The following is a 22,638-nucleotide window of genomic DNA, read 5'->3' as shown; positions in this document are numbered from 1 at the left end:
CGAAAAGAGTAACCCATGAAGTGGCGATAGCGGGTTTCTTCTCTCTATCTGTATGGTCCTTAACCATATGTCTGATGCCATATAACCTTTAATAAAATGTGTTGAATGCGTCGTTAAATAAAACATTTCTTTATATTTCAATTAAACCATATTCAACCCCTGCAATTAAGAAAATGTCTATGGCAAAAAAAAACATGTCTGAATATACATGTGGTCAACAGGAAGGAAGGAAATGTTTTATTTAACGACACACTCAACACATTTTATTTAAATTCATCCATTCACACAGATATTGAGAAAGGAAACCTGCTGTCACCACTTCATGGGCTATTATTTTTGATAAACAGCAAGGGATCTTTTATATGCATCATCTCACAAACAGGGTAGTACATACCACAGCCGTTGATATACCAGTCATGGTGCACTGGCTGGAACGAGAAATAGCCCAATGGGCCCACCGACGGGGATCGATCCCAGACCGACTGCGCATCGAGTGAGCACTTTACCACTGGGCTATGTCCTGCCCCATGAAATATAAATAAATACCACTACATGTTTATAGCTGTATTATAATCTTGATAATTATCTATATTAATTTGGGGGTTGTTGCTCAGTTGCTTGAATGTTCGCCTGAGGTGCTTGCATCGCAGGATCGAACCACACCAGTGGATTCATTCAACTGGGTTTTTTTTTTTTTTTTATCGTTCCAACCAGTGCACCACAACTGGTCAAAGGCTGCGGTATGTGTTTCCCTGTCTGTGGGAAACGGCATATAAAAGATCCCTTGCTGCACTAGGAAAAATTTAGCGGGTTTCTTCTGATGACTACAATTCAGCATTACCAAATGTTTGACATCCAATTAATAGCCGATGATTAATTAATCAATGTGCTCCAGTGGTGTCGTTAAACAAAACAAACTTTAAACTCTATTAATTTATTTTATTTTAGGTATGGGTTCGGGGACTGTCGCAGGCCGCTACATGAAAGTGCAGTGCTGGTGGAAGAGATCGTACATGAGCAGATGGCGTCATTGGTGAGAATGTTTTCTGTGTTACACTTTCTATAACAATTTGTTTAAAAATAAATATTAAAAGCTGTAACTGGTTCCAGATTAGGGCCATTCCGTGGTATTTGGTCCATGGGTATGAAAATGTCAAAATGATCTGTTAAACTAAGTTTTTATTATAGCTTAAAGTTAACACCCTTAAGCACATACAAATATACTTTTATTGCCAATTTACTTATGTTTTATGGGTTTTAATGACAGTTTTATTTGAAAAAATTATTTTTGTAAGCCAGGACGTGACATTTGTTTTTTTTAGTAATATTTCATTACTGTTATGTCAGATGTAAAAATTAGGTATCAGGACATCATATCTAAAATATACTACATATGAAAATACTGTTTTCCCTTCTTTCATATCATAATTAGTATATTAAATTATTTTTCAAAATATATGATGTCACGTCCTGGCTGATTTGACATATAAAAGTTAGTTTTATTTAAAAACTATTTTTCAGAAATAAAAATCCTTTTTAATTCTCCTTCTTCTCACTGTTCAAAGTATAAATAAAAGGTATAATGATGACTGGTTGTATTGAATGATTAAAATAACCACCTCAAACTTTGAGCCAGGATGTGACATTGAGCCAGGACGTGACATGCATTCAAGATGGCATGTTAAATTGAGTAAAGATTAAAAATGTATTAAATCTCTGTATATGGAGAAATTGGCAAAACTGACTAGATAATGCACATGCACCTAAAAGAAATTACTTTTATTTTCAATATTTTTGCTCTCACCATCAAGAATCGGAAACAGAGAAACTGGATGTTTGGGGGAGCATGTTCAAATATTTAACATGGATTTATGTAGATACAAAAATACTATTATCAATTAATTCTATGCTTCTGTGTTTTGACCAAACAATGAATTATTTATAATCCACCAATTTAAAGAATATTGTATTTATACCAAATGTTCCAGTTTGTGAATCCAAACTGGTGTACACATACAATAAATATTGTGTCAAAGAATTGTTCAAATACAATGTGCTGCTAAAATCGTAAGTTTAGTCCTTGGCAGATACAGGTATCCAAACATGAATTGGAATATATAAACCAACATTTCTCCAGTGAAGGATGTAATTGATAAAGATATAACTGGAAGATAAAACTTGGGTTGGGGGGATTTAAATCAATTGTGTCGTTGAGATTTTTGCTATTGTCATCCATCAACAGTTATATTAATATACATTGTTGATAGTTTGGCCTATCAGATAATGATAAACAGAAAGAAGAAACTGTCCAAAAACTATAATTTCTGTACTGACTGGGGTTCATATTTTGAATTCCAATTAAATAAGATGATCATAAAAATACCAACAAAAGGCAAAATATAATAATATGTTAATTCTAAAATATACCGGTATGATATTAAATTGCAAACAAGAATTCTACAGAATTAAATGTCTGTCCTACCATAAACTTATTCAGTGTCATTGATAGTATATCTGTAGATATCTATCTCAATGCAAGTTCAAAACGATTTTAAAACATTAAAAAAATTAAACTTCCAAAAATTAAATTTTAAATTTAAAAATAATAAAGTTGAAAAACTAATTTTGACGTGCACTGAGGTAAACATTCACAGATAGAACTATAAATGAAGCTTTACTGATGCAGGACATGTGATTTATGAGAAATGTAGCTACATTTGTTCAATAAATGTTGAGCTAACTGCAAAAGTTATACCTATACTTCATCTTTTTAGTTTACTGGCCTCGGTGGCGTCGTGGTAAGCCATCGGTCTACAGGCTGGTAGGTATTGGGTTCGGATCCCAGTCGAGGCATGGGATTTTTAATCCAAATACCGACTCCAAACCCTGAGTGAGTGCTCCGCATGGCTCAATGGGTAGGTGTAAACCACTTGCACTGACCAGTGATCCATAACTGGTTCAACAAAGGCCATGGTTTGTGCTATCCTGCCTGTGGGAAGCGCAAATAAAAGATCCCTTGCTGCTAATCGGAAGAGTAGCCCATGTAGTGGCGACAGCGGGTTTCCTCTCAAAATCTGTGTGGTCCGTAACCTTATGTCTGACGCCATATAACCGTAAATAAAATGTGTTGAGTGCGTCGTTAAATAAAACATTTCTTTTTTTTTTCTTTTTTTCTTTTTAGTTTGTACATGTGTTGTAATGTAAAGGTAAGACAAAAATCACCAGACTTAGCAACATCAGGATAAACAATGCTGTTGACAGTATGGTCACTGGTTATAAAAGTATATTATATGAATATCGTATGAGAACATTTTTTTGCACAACGACAGTTCAATTAATCAGGATTTTATACACTTATTTTGATGATAAAAACATTTAAAACAAGTAAATATCATAGATTTCATAAATTAACAGTGTTTCGTTAGTAGTATTTGATATACAAATCAGTTATTATCTGTATAAGTGAACTGGACAAAAAGTCACGTCCTGGCTCGTCATGTCCTGGCTCCTACTGAAACTTTTAAAAGTAAATGTTACATCATAAAGAATATTTTTTTAATAAATTGCTATACAGCATTTAGAAATAGACTGGATATTGTGTTAAACAGTGTATTTCAATAAGAAAACATTCTATAAGGAGAGCAGAGTTTTGGAATTTACTGCAGTGTTAAAAAAGTGATGTCCATTTTCGTCATGTCCTGGCACATTTTACTTTTCACTTTATAAGTCTTCTTTTTTTTTTTATAAAAACTAAATTTGGCCTGACATGCTTATACTACTATATGTAATGAGTCTATAAATGATAAAACTGCAATTACATTTAAAAAGGATTTTTAGTTACGGAGATCATAAGAGTCAGAATGTCACGTCCTGGCTTAAATCATTACCATGGAATGGCCCATTAATAGGCCTGGCCATGTTACTTTCATCCTCTAACCTTCCAGCACACACCCCTAGTTTCTGTAGTAATAAAAACTTTTGTGAAAGAATCAGATTGTGTTACTATTGATTTTGGTTTTGATTTTAAAAAATGTATTAGTTTTTTTTTATTATATGTAGACAGATGTAATTTAATAAATCAAATTAAAATAGATTATTAAACCTTATAGAATGAAAGTCACCTGCTGAGATACAGTCAGTAAAGAAATTACCCCACCAGAAAACAACAACAACAACAATACCAACAACAACAAAAGAAAACCTCCAGAACACCCCCCCCCCCCCCAAAAAAAAAAAAAAAAAAAAAAAAAAACCCTGGGCTCTTCTCCTTTCTCTCCTACTCCCACCACAAAAGTTCATCTTCCCAGTGATAGAAAAAAGAATTAGGGTGAGGTCATCTGGTCAGGCACGAAGCACTCAGTTAGTTTGGCAAATGGATACTACTAGGCTAATGACACATTTCACTTTGGTATACATGTGTATTATTTTGAACATTGTGATAACACATACAATGTATGTATGTCCTGTTTCTAAACCTACATTAAATAGGGGAAAAAGGCATGTACATGTGCCATCATTTGGCAAAATATATACGGTACTGACGTAACCAGTTTCGGTTATCAGCCCGTGAAGTGTATTGAATACTGTACTTTCCTGTTTATTGCCCCCTACACCAGTGGTAAAGCACTCTCTTGATGCGCGGTCGGTGTGGGATCGATCCCTGTAGGTGGGCCCATTGAGCTATTTCTCGTTCCAGTCAATGCACCACAGCTGGTATATCAAAGGCCGTGGTATGTGCCATCCTGTTTGTGGGGTGGTGCATATAAAAGATCCCTTGCTGTTAATTGAAAAGAGTAGCCTAATATCTGTGTGGTCCTTAACCATATGTTCGACGCCATATAACAGTAAATAAAAATGTGTGGAGTGTGTTGTTAAATAAAATCTTTTCTTCCTTCCTACACCAAATATACCCCTCAGCTAGCTGTAATTAAGTTTTAGAAACCGTGAGTAATTATTATCTTAATATATAAACTTTACAGTTTCTCCCACAATTTCAATCTGTTTTGACCCTCTCTGTCAGTTTCCTCCGACTCTGTCTTCTCAGCTCTCCACACCATCATTTATCTATCTCAACTTCCTCCGCGGGTGCAGTTTCTGTACTTCTGTGCACCCACCTGGTATCCTCGTCCTCTGCCACTAATAAAGCTGGTCTGGCCCACAGTACTATCTAACGGCCAAATCTATACCGGGTAATCTGATAGCAATTGTGATTCCACTAAAATATAGTTAAAAAACTGATGTGTTTAAAATATATGTTGACGTACCATTATTAACTTGATTTTGTTTTATTAAACAGTCTCTGTGAATAAAGGTTTTTGTATTATTTGCATGTTTTTTATCCACGACAAACTAAAACAGTCACATAGCATCTGGCAGTTCCAAGGGGGTATTATTTGAGGTGCTTTAAAACATATGGCCTGTGGGCACTATGCAGGAAATTATGATACAGTGAAACTTCTCTAAACTGGACACCCATGGGACCAAGTTTAAAAGTCAAATTTTTAGAGGTATCCAGTTTAGAGAGGTTTTCTTGTGCACAGATATTTAAAAAGGGACCATGAAAAACATCTTGTTTTGAGGAAAATCCGGTTTACAGGGGGTCTGGTTTTGAGAGGTTTCACTGTACGGTACTTTAATTTAGGAAAGTATTTTATAGGCTTTTTTTTTTGTTGTTCTAGCTTCAACAAGCATCAGACGTGGCTGCCAAGCGTTGTAGTCGGTTCATTGGAATGGAAGACTTTTTGTTTCTGCTGCGAAAGGACAAGGTGAAAACTACAGTTTTCCAATGTTAAATTTTATATCATTTTGAAACATCTCAAATACTTGTCATCTTTTTTTTTTTACTGATGGCTAATATGGCTGATATGTATAGAAGGCATTTTTTCTGTTTTTTAGATCGTTTGTTCCTCACCACTGGCACCCAACTTTTTTAAAACTACAAATGTTATGTCCTTTTGAAAAATCTCAGACACATACATGCAAGACCCATATTTTCGAAGCCATCTCAGTGCTATGAAATCGTAAAACTGTCATAGGTTGTGACGTCACTACAGCACACGGCATAGTGATGTCATAGCTTATGATGGTTTTACGATTTTGTAGGCTAAGATTGCTTGGAAAATATGGGTCCAGGTCTTCCATTTTGTTTGATTTATGGCTGAATGGATATTTTTTAAAGATTTATTTGATCCTTGTCTAGAGCCCCCAAAAGACGTACATGTAAAATATTTACCTAATAACACGCTAGAACATACTAGTAGGTTACTCAGCAGCTGTTTGATGTCGGGCTTAATTCATCTGCTGTTTGTCCAGCCAGTTCACTACGACTGGTATAACCTAATAACACGCTAGAACATACTAGTAGGTTACTCAGCAGCTGTTTGATGTCAGGCTTAATTCATCTGCTGTTTGTCCAGCCAGTTCACTACGACTGGTATAACCTAATAACACGCTAGAACATACTAGTAGGTTACTCAGCAGCTGTTTGATGTCGGGCTTAATTCATCTGCTGTTTGTCCAGCCAGTTCACTACGACTGGTATAACCTAATAACACGCTAGAACATACTAGTAGGTTACTCAGCAGCTGTTTGATGTCGGGCTTAATTCATCTGCTGTTTGTCCAGCCAGTTCACTACGACTGGTATAACCTAATAACACGCTAGAACATACTAGTAGGTTACTCAGCAGCTGTTTGATGTCGGGCTTAATTCATCTGCTGTTTGTCCAGCCAGTTCACTACGACTGGTATAACCTAATAACACGCTAGAACATACTAGTAGGTTACTCAGCAGCTGTTTGATGTCGGGCTTAATTCATCTGCTGTTTGTCCAGCCAGTTCACTACGACTGGTATAACCTAATAACACGCTAGAACATACTAGTAGGTTACTCAGCAGCTGTTTGATGTCGGGCTTAATTCATCTGCTGTTTGTCCAGCCAGTTCACTACGACTGGTATAACCTAATAACACGCTAGAACATACTAGTAGGTTACTCAGCAGCTGTTTGATGTCGGGCTTAATTCATCTGCTGTTTGTCCAGCCAGTTCACTACGACTGGTATAACCTAATAACACGCTAGAACATACTAGTAGGTTACTCAGCAGCTGTTTGATGTCGGGCTTAATTCATCTGCTGTTTGTCCAGCCAGTTCACTACGACTGGTATAACCTAATAACACGCTAGAACATACTAGTAGGTTACTCAGCAGCTGTTTGATGTCGGGCTTAATTCATCTGCTGTTTGTCCAGCCAGTTCACTACGACTGGTATAACCTAATAACACGCTAGAACATACTAGTAGGTTACTCAGCAGCTGTTTGATGTCGGGCTTAATTCATCTGCTGTTTGTCCAGCCAGTTCACTACGACTGGTATAACCTAATAACACGCTAGAACATACTAGTAGGTTACTCAGCAGCTGTTTGATGTCGGGCTTAATTCATCTGCTGTTTGTCCAGCCAGTTCACTACGACTGGTATAACCTAATAACACGCTAGAACATACTAGTAGGTTACTCAGCAGCTGTTTGATGTCGGGCTTAATTCATCTGCTGTTTGTCCAGCCAGTTCACTACGACTGGTATAACCTAATAACACGCTAGAACATACTAGTAGGTTACTCAGCAGCTGTTTGATGTCGGGCTTAATTCATCTGCTGTTTGTCCAGCCAGTTCACTACGACTGGTATAACCTAATAACACGCTAGAACATACTAGTAGTTTACTCAGCAGCTGTTTGATGTCGGGCTTAATTCATCTGCTGTTTGTCCAGCCAGTTCACTACGACTGGTATAACCTAATAACACGCTAGAACATACTAGTAGGTTACTCAGCAGCTGTTTGATGTCGGGCTTAATTCATCTGCTGTTTGTCCAGCCAGTTCACTACGACTGGTATAACCTAATAACACGCTAGAACATACTAGTAGGTTACTCAGCAGCTGTTTGATGTCGGGCTTAATTCATCTGCTGTTTGTCCAGCCAGTTCACTACGACTGGTATAACCTAATAACACGCTAGAACATACTAGTAGGTTACTCAGCAGCTGTTTGATGTCGGGCTTAATTCATCTGCTGTTTGTCCAGCCAGTTCACTACGACTGGTATAACCTAATAACACGCTAGAACATACTAGTAGGTTACTCAGCAGCTGTTTGATGTCGGGCTTAATTCATCTGCTGTTTGTCCAGCCAGTTCACTACGACTGGTATAACCTAATAACACGCTAGAACATACTAGTAGGTTACTCAGCAGCTGTTTGATGTCGGGCTTAATTCATCTGCTGTTTGTCCAGCCAGTTCACTACGACTGGTATAACCTAATAACACGCTAGAACATACTAGTAGGTTACTCAGCAGCTGTTTGATGTCGGGCTTAATTCATCTGCTGTTTGTCCAGCCAGTTCACTACGACTGGTATAACCTAATAACACGCTAGAACATACTAGTAGGTTACTCAGCAGCTGTTTGATGTCGGGCTTAATTCATCTGCTGTTTGTCCAGCCAGTTCACTACGACTGGTATAACCTAATAACACGCTAGAACATACTAGTAGGTTACTCAGCAGCTGTTTGATGTCGGGCTTAATTCATCTGCTGTTTGTCCAGCCAGTTCACTACGACTGGTATAACCTAATAACACGCTAGAACATACTAGTAGGTTACTCAGCAGCTGTTTGATGTCGGGCTTAATTCATCTGCTGTTTGTCCAGCCAGTTCACTACGACTGGTATAACCTAATAACACGCTAGAACATACTAGTAGGTTACTCAGCAGCTGTTTGATGTCGGGCTTAATTCATCTGCTGTTTGTCCAGCCAGTTCACTACGACTGGTATAACCTAATAACACGCTAGAACATACTAGTAGGTTACTCAGCAGCTGTTTGATGTCGGGCTTAATTCATCTGCTGTTTGTCCAGCCAGTTCACTACGACTGGTATAACCTAATAACACGCTAGAACATACTAGTAGGTTACTCAGCAGCTGTTTGATGTCGGGCTTAATTCATCTGCTGTTTGTCCAGCCAGTTCACTACGACTGGTATAACCTAATAACACGCTAGAACATACTAGTAGGTTACTCAGCAGCTGTTTGATGTCGGGCTTAATTCATCTGCTGTTTGTCCAGCCAGTTCACTACGACTGGTATAACCTAATAACACGCTAGAACATACTAGTAGGTTACTCAGCAGCTGTTTGATGTCGGGCTTAATTCATCTGCTGTTTGTCCAGCCAGTTCACTACGACTGGTATAACCTAATAACACGCTAGAACATACTAGTAGGTTACTCAGCAGCTGTTTGATGTCGGGCTTAATTCATCTGCTGTTTGTCCAGCCAGTTCACTACGACTGGTATAACCTAATAACACGCTAGAACATACTAGTAGGTTACTCAGCAGCTGTTTGATGTCGGGCTTAATTCATCTGCTGTTTGTCCAGCCAGTTCACTACGACTGGTATAACCTAATAACACGCTAGAACATACTAGTAGGTTACTCAGCAGCTGTTTGATGTCGGGCTTAATTCATCTGCTGTTTGTCCAGCCAGTTCACTACGACTGGTATAACCTAATAACACGCTAGAACATACTAGTAGGTTACTCAGCAGCTGTTTGATGTCGGGCTTAATTCATCTGCTGTTTGTCCAGCCAGTTCACTACGACTGGTATAACCTAATAACACTCTAGAACATACTAGTAGGTTACTCAGCAGCTGTTTGATGTCGGGCTTAATTCATCTGCTGTTTGTCCAGCCAGTTCACTACGACTGGTATAACCTAATAACACGCTAGAACATACTAGTAGGTTACTCAGCAGCTGTTTGATGTCGGGCTTAATTCATCTGCTGTTTGTCCAGCCAGTTCACTACGACTGGTATAACCTAATAACACGCTAGAACATACTAGTAGGTTACTCAGCAGCTGTTTGATGTCAGGCTTAATTCATCTGCTGTTTGTCCAGCCAGTTCACTACGACTGGTATAACCTAATAACACGCTAGAACATACTAGTAGGTTACTCAGCAGCTGTTTGATGTCGGGCTTAATTCATCTGCTGTTTGTCCAGCCAGTTCACTACGACTGGTATAACCTAATAACACGCTAGAACATACTAGTAGGTTACTCAGCAGCTGTTTGATGTCGGGCTTAATTCATCTGCTGTTTGTCCAGCCAGTTCACTACGACTGGTATAACCTAATAACACGCTAGAACATACTAGTAGGTTACTCAGCAGCTGTTTGATGTCGGGCTTAATTCATCTGCTGTTTGTCCAGCCAGTTCACTACGACTGGTATAACCTAATAACACGCTAGAACATACTAGTAGTTTACTCAGCAGCTGTTTGATGTCGGGCTTAATTCATCTGCTGTTTGTCCAGCCAGTTCACTACGACTGGTATAACCTAATAACACGCTAGAACATACTAGTAGGTTACTCAGCAGCTGTTTGATGTCGGGCTTAATTCATCTGCTGTTTGTCCAGCCAGTTCACTACGACTGGTATAACCTAATAACACGCTAGAACATACTAGTAGGTTACTCAGCAGCTGTTTGATGTCGGGCTTAATTCATCTGCTGTTTGTCCAGCCAGTTCACTACGACTGGTATAACCTAATAACACGCTAGAACATACTAGTAGTTTACTCAGCAGCTGTTTGATGTCGGGCTTAATTCATCTGCTGTTTGTCCAGCCAGTTCACTACGACTGGTATAACCTAATAACACGCTAGAACATACTAGTAGGTTACTCAGCAGCTGTTTGATGTCGGGCTTAATTCATCTGCTGTTTGTCCAGCCAGTTCACTACGACTGGTATAACCTAATAACACGCTAGAACATACTAGTAGGTTACTCAGCAGCTGTTTGATGTCGGGCTTAATTCATCTGCTGTTTGTCCAGCCAGTTCACTACGACTGGTATAACCTAATAACACGCTAGAACATACTAGTAGTTTACTCAGCAGCTGTTTGATGTCGGGCTTAATTCATCTGCTGTTTGTCCAGCCAGTTCACTACGACTGGTATAACCTAATAACACGCTAGAACATACTAGTAGTTTACTCAGCAGCTGTTTGATGTCGGGCTTAATTCATCTGCTGTTTGTCCAGCCAGTTCACTACGACTGGTATAACCTAATAACACGCTAGAACATACTAGTAGTTTACTCAGCAGCTGTTTGATGTCGGGCTTAATTCATCTGCTGTTTGTCCAGCCAGTTCACTACGACTGGTATAACCTAATAACACGCTAGAACATACTAGTAGTTTACTCAGCAGCTGTTTGATGTCGGGCTTAATTCATCTGCTGTTTGTCCAGCCAGTTCACTACGACTGGTATAACCTAATAACACGCTAGAACATACTAGTAGGTTACTCAGCAGCTGTTTGATGTCGGGCTTAATTCATCTGCTGTTTGTCCAGCCAGTTCACTACGACTGGTATAACCTAATAACACGCTAGAACATACTAGTAGGTTACTCAGCAGCTGTTTGATGTCAGGCTTAATTCATCTGCTGTTTGTCCAGCCAGTTCACTACGACTGGTATAACCTAATAACACGCTAGAACATACTAGTAGGTTACTCAGCAGCTGTTTGATGTCGGGCTTAATTCATCTGCTGTTTGTCCAGCCAGTTCACTACGACTGGTATAACCTAATAACACGCTAGAACATACTAGTAGTTTACTCAGCAGCTGTTTGATGTCGGGCTTAATTCATCTGCTGTTTGTCCAGCCAGTTCACTACGACTGGTATAACCTAATAACACGCTAGAACATACTAGTAGGTTACTCAGCAGCTGTTTGATGTCGGGCTTAATTCATCTGCTGTTTGTCCAGCCAGTTCACTACGACTGGTATAACCTAATAACACGCTAGAACATACTAGTAGTTTACTCAGCAGCTGTTTGATGTCGGGCTTAATTCATCTGCTGTTTGTCCAGCCAGTTCACTACGACTGGTATAACCTAATAACACGCTAGAACATACTAGTAGGTTACTCAGCAGCTGTTTGATGTCGGGCTTAATTCATCTGCTGTTTGTCCAGCCAGTTCACTACGACTGGTATAACCTAATAACACGCTAGAACATACTAGTAGTTTACTCAGCAGCTGTTTGATGTCGGGCTTAATTCATCTGCTGTTTGTCCAGCCAGTTCACTACGACTGGTATAACCTAATAACACGCTAGAACATACTAGTAGTTTACTCAGCAGCTGTTTGATGTCGGGCTTAATTCATCTGCTGTTTGTCCAGCCAGTTCACTACGACTGGTATAACCTAATAACACGCTAGAACATACTAGTAGGTTACTCAGCAGCTGTTTGATGTCGGGCTTAATTCATCTGCTGTTTGTCCAGCCAGTTCACTACGACTGGTATAACCTAATAACACGCTAGAACATACTAGTAGTTTACTCAGCAGCTGTTTGATGTCGGGCTTAATTCATCTGCTGTTTGTCCAGCCAGTTCACTACGACTGGTATAACCTAATAACACTCTAGAACATACTAGTAGGTTACTCAGCAGCTGTTTGATGTCGGGCTTAATTCATCTGCTGTTTGTCCAGCCAGTTCACTACGACTGGTATAACCTAATAACACGCTAGAACATACTAGTAGGTTACTCAGCAGCTGTTTGATGTCGGGCTTAATTCATCTGCTGTTTGTCCAGCCAGTTCACTACGACTGGTATAACCTAATAACACGCTAGAACATACTAGTAGGTTACTCAGCAGCTGTTTGATGTCGGGCTTAATTCATCTGCTGTTTGTCCAGCCAGTTCACTACGACTGGTATAACCTAATAACACGCTAGAACATACTAGTAGTTTACTCAGCAGCTGTTTGATGTCGGGCTTAATTCATCTGCTGTTTGTCCAGCCAGTTCACTACGACTGGTATAACCTAATAACACGCTAGAACATACTAGTAGTTTACTCAGCAGCTGTTTGATGTCGGGCTTAATTCATCTGCTGTTTGTCCAGCCAGTTCACTACGACTGGTATAACCTAATAACACTCTAGAACATACTAGTAGGTTACTCAGCAGCTGTTTGATGTCGGGCTTAATTCATCTGCTGTTTGTCCAGCCAGTTCACTACGACTGGTATAACCTAATAACACTCTAGAACATACTAGTAGGTTACTCAGCAGCTGTTTGATGTCGGGCTTAATTCATCTGCTGTTTGTCCAGCCAGTTCACTACGACTGGTATAACCTAATAACACGCTAGAACATACTAGTAGGTTACTCAGCAGCTGTTTGATGTCGGGCTTAATTCATCTGCTGTTTGTCCAGCCAGTTCACTATGACTGGTATAACCTAATAACACGCTAGAACATACTAGTAGTTTACTCAGCAGCTGTTTGATGTCGGGCTTAATTCATCTGCTGTTTGTCCAGCCAGTTCACTACGACTGGTATAACCTAATAACACGCTAGAACATACTAGTAGGTTACTCAGCAGCTGTTTGATGTCGGGCTTAATTCATCTGCTGTTTGTCCAGCCAGTTCACTATGACTGGTATAACCTAATAACACGCTAGAACATACTAGTAGTTTACTCAGAAGCTGTTTGATGTCGGGCTTAATTCATCTGCTGTTTGTCCAGCCAGTTCACTACGACTGGTATAACCTAATAACACGCTAGAACATACTAGTAGTTTACTCAGCAGCTGTTTGATGTCGGGCTTAATTCATCTGCTGTTTGTCCAGCCAGTTCACTACGACTGGTATAACCTAATAACACGCTAGAACATACTAGTAGTTTACTCAGCAGCTGTTTGATGTCGGGCTTAATTCATCTGCTGTTTGTCAGATGAATTAAGCCTGACATCAAACTGCTATATAACAGTAAATAAAATGTGTTGAGTGTGTCGTTAAATAAAATATTTCCTTCCTTCCTTATGTCTGATCACATAATACATGTATGGCCATACGCTACATTATGCTTGTAACAAAGAATATGTCAAGACTAACTAGGGTCCATGTGCCATGCCTTAAATAACAGGCACTAATGGCTTTGTAAAATTTCTATTTATTACATAGAGAATAATACATGAGTGGTCATTAGATACCATTTATCTCACAACAAGTTGTTTTAAAATGTATCTTAATGAGCGCAAGCGAGTTTAATACGTTTTTAACAACGAGTTGTGAGATAAATGGTATCTAATGGACACAAATGTATTATTCTCTTTGTTACATATCCTCAAAAACCATGTTTTAAGCAAATTTTAACATCTTTTTTTTACTAAAAGTTGTAGCTAACTTACGCGTCACGGACATATGAGTGCCAGGTTAACTATACGTCACAGTGCAATCCATTTTGATCATGCTGTTTTTTTCATTGGATGGTATGGCATTGGTTACCTGGTCATCACCTAGGAGTAGTCAGTCGTATGTCTTGAAATTGTTGACACATGTACATATGTTAACAAGTATGTGTTATTAAAAATAACAAATAATGTTCTCACCAACGTGTGTGTTAGAAAATTATTTGCTAAGTCCAATATATTTTTAACATGCTCATATACCACTAGGGTTTGAAGCATGACTGTCCCGGGTCCCATTTCTGGGACAGAAGAAAATGATTTTAATGTGTTTTTTCTGTAGGTAAAGTTGTTGCGTCTGCTACAGTACATGGAAGTTAAAGATCTCAAGACGTCTGCTTTGAAGGGTGTGGACGAGGAACAAGAATCAACTGAACAAGTGACAGCAGGTATCATCCGTAATGCATATTATAGTCCAGTGTTCAAGATTAACATTTTGGGGCAGTATCCCAGTTGGGTACTAACATTTCAAAATCTGGTATCTCACCTGAGAATTTAGTATTATATGGTATCCTGGTGGGATACTGGGTTCTTGAAGTCTGGTATCCAAAATTAAATTCTGGTATCCCCGGGATATCGGGATACCATTAATCTCGAACACTGTAGTCTTAGCATACAACAGTAAAAACACATTGAGATGATGGGTGTAGGATAGACACTTCACAAGTCTACAACCTTATCAAATTTTAGACTAGTGATAAGTTGTGGATGTCACATCAGATACCATTTACAATCATCCACAGGGCCATCAGTTTCTGGGATGGAGCAAGTCTGTCCCCGGCTTATAAAATTTTAAAGTCCATTATGTCCATGTAAATGACGTCCTATATTTAATGTGTTCACGAACAAAACAAAAAAGATTAATTTATTAAAATTAGATTTGCATTCGACACACGTGAACAAAATGTGAAAAATACTACCTCATTGCAAAATCAATTTAGAATGCCTAAGAAGTACAGAACTGTAGTACATGTGTGTTAGCGTTAGGTAACTCATCCATAACACAATTCACCAGCCTCTTACGGTAATTAGCATAATTGCTGAACTAATTTTTAGAGCTTTTGAGACCAGTCAAAAAACGTTTCATCAGCATCTTAGCATATAACTGCCTTACTAATTTTTAGAGCTTTTGAGAACAATGAACAAAAACTAATTTTATACAAACAACAATTTATTTTTTAAAGATTATTTGAACAAAAATAAAAAGGACAATATTTGTTACATGCATTCTTATTGTTGTGACTCTAAAGTCTGGGCATGACTTGGAACTCATACTAATAGCTTCCAGGGCTTCTAGTTTATGGTAGCCATGGCTAGTGATATTCAGTGTTGGGCTAGTAAATTACTACTATTGCTGGCATCATGCCCGGTGGCTGTGAAAATTATTTTTGTCAAATGTTGCAGTTAAGTCTATTTTGTAAATATGATTATCCTGACTCCACCCCAACCCCCAATGTTAGTGTTTTAACCTCTTATCTCCATCTTTAGGTGACATATCTGATTATTACTATTATTTAGTAAAATTGTATTAACTTAAAGTAAAGCAGGGCTAGTGAATATTTTATGGTGGCTAGTAAAAAAAATTAAATCACTGATCCCATGGCTAGTGGATGTTATAAAAATTCTAGAAGCTCTGAGTTTCTGACATGAGTCTCAAGAAAATCCCTTGTCAGTGGGCCCCTTGGGCTATTTCTCTCTCCAGCCAGTGCACCACGACTGGTACCTCAAAGGCCGGGGTATGTGCTATCCTGTCTATGGGATGGTGCATATAAAAGATCCCTTGCTGCCAATCGAAAAGAGTAACCCATGAAGTAGCGACAGCGGGTTTCCTCCTTCCATTATCTGTGTGGTCCTTAACCATATGTCTGACGCCATATAACCGTAAATAAAATGTGTTGAGTGTGTCGTTAAATAAAAATTTCCTTCTTCCTCAAGAAAATCAATCTTTGGAGCGAACTTTAAGGATTGATTGTCTTGAGACGAGTGTCACAAAAAACGTCTACAAAAGGACGAGTGCCAGAAATACTTTCTAGTTAATTATACTCATAATTGTAGTAAAATTTTATTATAAAATTCACTGCATTTTATTTTTGTACCGTGACATCACTCCTTTTCTCAGCTGATAATCTTATGTTACATCACTAAAAAGAATGCATGCAGCATTACATATTACGTGACATCAAGTACTACTGTCAATTATGGAATGACATAATGCATAGGTAGCAATGGCCATCAACCTCCTAAACGACGAGACCAATTGACCAATGAAAAGGGTGCATTAACGTCTAGGGAACGTTTGCTAAGACTGGTTGATTGAACTAGAACAAATATTCTGGTCCCAGACTGCAAGCAGTTCGTATGCCCTGTGTATGAAATGAATCTTTGCAGTGCTTAGGGACATAATTATTACTGTGGCGTACTAGTGATGATCAGTAATTCATTAATCATTGTATCATATTGATGTTAATAGATTATCAAGAGTTATCCTGATTCTGTTCAGTCCGAGTTTGTTTTATATTCACAGGGGAAAAGACTGTACAACCAACAAGAAAGAGACGTAAAATCTGTTACGACTTTTTGTCATCGATTGACGGAACAGGTAATTGGTACTACAGGTATTAGGTGCACTTTTATCCTGCTGGAGTGGAATGTATCCCGTGATGCACAATCTATCTAGGATCGATTCCCGTCGGTGGGCTCATTGGGCTATTTCTCGTTCCAGACTGCTCCACAACTGGTGTAACAAAGGCATGTGGTATGTACTGTCCTGTCTGTGGGATGATGCATATAAAAGATCCCTTGCTGCTAATCAAAAAGAGTAGCCCATGAAGTGGCGACAGCGGGTTTCGTTCATTTGATCAGTGTTGACCATTTGTATATATGTTTTAATTAATTGGTTTCTAATCAGTTGGTTACATGATGTAACACACATGAAACAAAGTAACTTAGTACAACATTTAGAATGGATCTATAGCTCTAGGGCTTTCCTAAGGTGCTTGTGTCATAGGATCCAACTACCTCAGTGAACCGATTCTCTGATTGTTTTTTCCCATCCCAACCAGTACATCATGAAGTAAGTTAGAGGCCGTGGTATATTATGCTGTTTTGTCTGTGGTAAATATAAAAGATCCATTGCTGCTGGACAAATGTAGCTGGTTTCCTTTAATGAAAGAGTGAAGGAAGGAAGGAAGGAAATGTTTTACTTAATGACACACTCAACACATTTTATTTACGGTTATATGGCGTCAGACATACGGCTAAGGACCACACAGATATTGAGAGGAAAGCCGCTGTCGCCACTTCATGGCTACTCTTTTTGTTTAGCAGCAAGGGATTTTTTATATGCATCATCCCACAGACAGAATAGTACATACCACAGCCTTTGCTACACCAGTTGTGGGGCACTGGCTGGAACGAGAAATAGCCCAATGGGTCCACCGACGGGGATCGATCCTAGACCGACCGCACATTAAGCAAACACTTTACCACTGGGCTACGTCCCAACGCCGATGGAATGAATGGATGGATGGAATGGATGGATGGATGGATGGATGGAATGAATGAATGAATGAATGAATGAATGAATGAATGAATGAATGAATGAATGAATGAATGAACGAACGCATGGATGGATGGATGAAATGAATGAATGGATGGAATGGATGGAATGGATGGATGGATGGATGGAATGGATGGATGGATGGATGGATGGAATGAATGAATGAATGAACGAATGGATGGATGGATGGATGGATGGATGGATGGATGGATGGATGAAATGAATGAATGAATGAATGGATGGATGGATGGATGGAATGGATGGATGGAATGAATGAATGGATGGATGGAATGGATGGAATGAATGGATGAATGGATGGAAGGATGGAAGGATGGATGGATGGATGATGGATGGAAGGATGGATGGATGGATGGATGGATGGATGGATGAAATGAATGGATGGATGGTATGGATGGATGAATGGATGGATGGATGGAATGGATGGATGGAGGGATGGATGGATTGATGGGATGGAATGGATGTATGGATGGATGGAATGGATGGGATGGATGGAATGGATGGATGGATGGACAAAAATATATCGGCTATTGAGGTGTCCAGATTACCTTTAAGACTACAAGTAAAAAAAAAAGTAAAAATGTTTCTCATCCAATAGTCGATGATGAATAATAAGTCGATGAGCTCTAGTGATGTCATGAAACAAAACAAAGTTTTAACTTTAATACAAAAGTACACAAGAATCCAGACATTTTTTGGTGTAACCACAAGAGAATTTAAGATCAATATGTTAGCACATAACATGATAAATTACGACACATTACGAAGTGTTTCTGTTTCACCACAGGGGAATTGCTTGCTCTGTTTGATGAAGACCGAGTGGATCACATAAAGCATGAAAGATTGGTGGTATGTATTTTTTTCTCCATCATTTAGTGCCAGATTTGTAGTAATGTTTCTCTCTGGGCAGGATTTATAGCTCAGTCGGTTTTGTGCTCAACAGAGGTACATGCATCACAGGATCGAACCACCTTGGTGGATCCATTCAGATGATTGGATTTTTTTCTCTCATTTCAATCAGTACACCACAACTGGTCAAAGGCCATGGTATGTGCTTTCCTGTCTATGGGAAAGTGCATATAAAAGATCTTTCGCTGCATTAGGAACAATGTAGTGGGTTTCCTCTGATGACTTCCGAGTCAGAATTACCAAATGTTTGACATCCAATAGCCGATTATAAATAAATCAGTGTGTTCTAGTGGTGTCGTTAAGCAAAACAAACAAACTTTTAATGTTTCTCCATATCGGAATTTAAGAATTGGTTGCTTATCTTTTTAGAATGACCATAGCTCCAGAGACAAGATACATGTAGGTAGCTCAAAACATATACAAAAATATAAAATAATGTTTTGATGATGCAAAAAAGGGATAAGGTATAAGCCATACTTTATCAATGTAAAAGCTTGATAAACCATTTTGACTTTGTGGTTATTTAGAGGATGCCCATCATGTGAGTCAAAATAATATGTCACCCATTTGTGCTCCATATTGTCATTACTTTTATTATAATTTAAGAATCATGGGATATGGTGGTTATGTAGATGGGGGAAAAAAAAGTTTTGTTTAATAACACCACTAGAGCTCACTGGTTTATATTAATTATCGACTATTGGATGTCAAACATTTTGTAATTTTGCAAATTAGTTTTAGAGAGGAAACCGGCTACATTTTCCCATTAGCAGCAAGGGATCTTTTATATGCACCATCCCATAAACAGGATGGCACATATCACAGCCTTTTATATACCAGTCATATATATATATGGTGTTCCATGCTCCTTAGTTTGGACAACACAAAATGACAATATAAAAAAAAGCCAATGTAAAAATATTTGATCATTATTCAACAAAAATTGTCTGTTATTAACTGTGTAAATGAGCACAAATAGTGTTCGTTAGACATATAGGACAATCAATGATAATTTTGAAACAGACTATAGCTGTAAGTGCCATGCTGTAAGTGCAATCTTCAAAGTCTGTGTGCAGCCATTTTGCATTGTGTCACTCAGAGGGAAATTCAAAGTATGCTTGGATGTTTATGCAGACCTGTCAACCCTCCCGGTTTCCGTGGGAGTCTCCCGGTATTTGATCAAATCTCCTTTCCCCTGTGCGGGAGACAGTTTCTCCTGTTAAATGACATTTTTGTAAGCATAAAAAAAAAATCGATCCTCTCTTGTCAAAATAACATAAGGGAAGTAACTCTACCTTTTTTTCTCATTCGGAAAATGTCGACTACTTTCGTTTTCTGAGAATGTAACAGGCCGAATTGTCCCGACTGTTTAACCTTTGCCGAAGTGAGAATTGTGGGATAGCCTATTTATATTGTTAAAAAAGCGCATGGAGTTTATAAAATGATGTGTTACTGTTATTATAATGTTTGTTGTCATCGTAATGGCTACGAAGCGTGTTGCCGCTAATTCAACAGGCTGTGTATTGACATTCAGTGTTGCATAAAAAAAACAAAGAAAACTATCCAATTTAGTTCTAATAACACCTCTGAATTGTAAAATGTCTTCCCACTGGATTACATAATGCAACTATGACGAATCTGAACTGCCAGACTCCGAGTTGACAGCGATACACACGATGCATGTTAAAATCACATGTCACAGCAAGACAACGAAAAGACCAATTAGCTGTATAAACATACTTGTGTCAGTTAATTTTGTATGTTTGTGCAGTAAAATGTTGGTTATAAGGGTACTCTTCAAGAAATTATTTTTGTACAATTAAAAAATGTTGTGTTTGACATTGACATAAAGTTACTCACGGAAATGGGTATAATTCCGGTATATTTCACACGATGTCCGTAATGAGGTTTTACTTATGATTAATTAATGAAAATACAATGTTTATTGCATCATTATAATGATTTTAAATAAGTACCACGCCACCGTTCCTCATTATAGTAAAAACTGAATATTAATTTATAAGATTTATATAAATTTGTCTTTGGTACTTAGGTACACTAACCACAAATGATAATGTAACGCAACCTGTAAGGCTGTAAGTGTAATACCGTAAATGTACTAATTAAATTTTTTATTTCTTGTCCATGTTCTTAACATTTTTGGATAAAATATTTTTTTTTTTTTTAATATGTATTAAATCATAATAATATTTAAACTTTAAAAAAAAAAAAAAAAAAAATTTTAATTTTTTTTTTTTTTTTTTTTTAATGCCAAGATCTAAGGTTAAGAAGTATATATGACATTATATAGTATTCATATAACTTATTGTAATAATGTTTTTTTTAAATCTTGCGATTTTGGGTTAAATTGTGTGAATTTAAAAAATCTCCTGCTTTTTGACAAAATCTCCTGCTTTTTCAACACACACCTCCTGCTTTCTCTTGACTAAAGGTTGACAGGTCTGTGTTTATGTCAACAGATAAAATAAGACATTCATTTCATTTATGGATTCATAAATTACAATAAGGTATGTATTGAAGCTTCTAAGTAAATTTATATAAGTTGATATGCAAGGTTGATCATTACAACGTTGACAGACACGAGTTGACAGGTGATAGAAAAACAAGGCTGGCAAAAGTATACTTTTAGTGCATTAATTCAGAGGTTTTTTCAATAAAAGTGTTATCGACCAGTTTTATACATATATTCACAATCAAGATGTGTTGTTTTAACAATGGTTTTGTGAATTAAATTAACGTTGTTTGTTTGTTTACAAACATACCCCGACACTTGTTTGAAGACGTAATGTAACGTCATTAACATGCGCAGACTTTTGTGCCACGCAGACTAAGGTGACATGAGTGTACTTGTCCTATAAGACAAGTTCCTCTTGATTTTTGTTTGTTTCGTTGGAAATCTGTTTGTCCCGCCGAAATGTTTTAGTTGAAAGAGTTGACTAATATTAAATTTGATTTTCAGTTGACTTGTCCAGTCAGACAAAATGGTTGAAACACTTGACTTGTCCTACACCCAAAACCACTTGCCTTGGACAGGTGTTAACATTGTGACAGTGTCCTACTGGAAGAGTCCGTATAGCACACGATCACAAAATCCTAAAATTTATACACACACACACCCCCCCTCTTTCCCCACATACACCTTTTTTATGTTTGGTCATTACCCCCTCCTCCCCATGCACAGGCATACATGTACATTGATCTTTCATGCTGAAAAGTACATCAGATAAAATTAACGTCGCACCCATGTTTTGGCTTCGTGCACAATAAATATAACACATTCAAAGGTAATTTTTTGATATGATATATTTGACAAAAGGTACAGCAGGGTTACCTCTGGGTGAGAAAAATATTTCGCCAAATTGTAAATTAAACGTTAAAAATTGCAGAAATCAACAGTTATTTTCTAAAAAATGTCAATTATTACATGCAGTTATTTCGCCAAATTAAAATAAAATTTGCCAACTGCTTTCAAAATTAGCTAGTCCTGGTACTTTTTATTTCTTTCATCTTTCTAAAGTTAAACTTAATATTTTGTCCAAAATTTTGAAAAATAAAAACATATCGACCTGTAAACAGTGTTGTTTATCTGTTTGTCATAGAATTTTGACAGGGGTCAAGGGTTAGTGTACCAGTTTTATTTTAATGTGGTTAATACAGCTGTACATGACATTTTTGTTTTGACAATGCTGGACAAATTCCAATGCAAAACTGATATTCAGTTGTTGTTTTTTAACATTACTACGGTAATGTACCTGAATATGAATAAAATTTTGTAATTAAAAACTTGTATTATTTACGAAATATGGATTTCAAGTGCA

At 37.8% G+C, this 22,638-nt stretch overlaps 2 protein-coding genes across 2 annotated transcripts in view; both read left to right on the top strand.

The window, feature by feature from the left end:
- Positions 1–22,638, top strand: part of LOC121370560 — a 407,496-nt gene that overhangs the window by 155,076 nt on the left and 229,782 nt on the right. The gene's annotated exons all lie outside the window — the stretch shown is intronic.
- LOC121370557 (transcription initiation protein SPT3 homolog) overlaps positions 1–22,638 on the top strand; it is a 91,613-nt gene that overhangs the window by 60,567 nt on the left and 8,408 nt on the right. The window contains exons 3-7 of the mRNA XM_041495866.1: positions 949–1,033; positions 5,679–5,765; positions 14,597–14,702; positions 16,838–16,912; positions 18,678–18,739. Of these exons, the coding sequence (XP_041351800.1) occupies positions 949–1,033; positions 5,679–5,765; positions 14,597–14,702; positions 16,838–16,912; positions 18,678–18,739 (415 nt within the window). The remainder of the gene's footprint in view (positions 1–948; positions 1,034–5,678; positions 5,766–14,596; positions 14,703–16,837; positions 16,913–18,677; positions 18,740–22,638) is intronic.

This window comes from Gigantopelta aegis, chromosome 4, assembly GCF_016097555.1.
Source record: "Gigantopelta aegis isolate Gae_Host chromosome 4, Gae_host_genome, whole genome shotgun sequence".
In the NCBI taxonomy this organism is placed as follows: Eukaryota; Metazoa; Mollusca; class Gastropoda; order Neomphalida; family Peltospiridae; genus Gigantopelta; species Gigantopelta aegis.
This window is presented reverse-complemented; position numbering and strand designations above follow the sequence as displayed.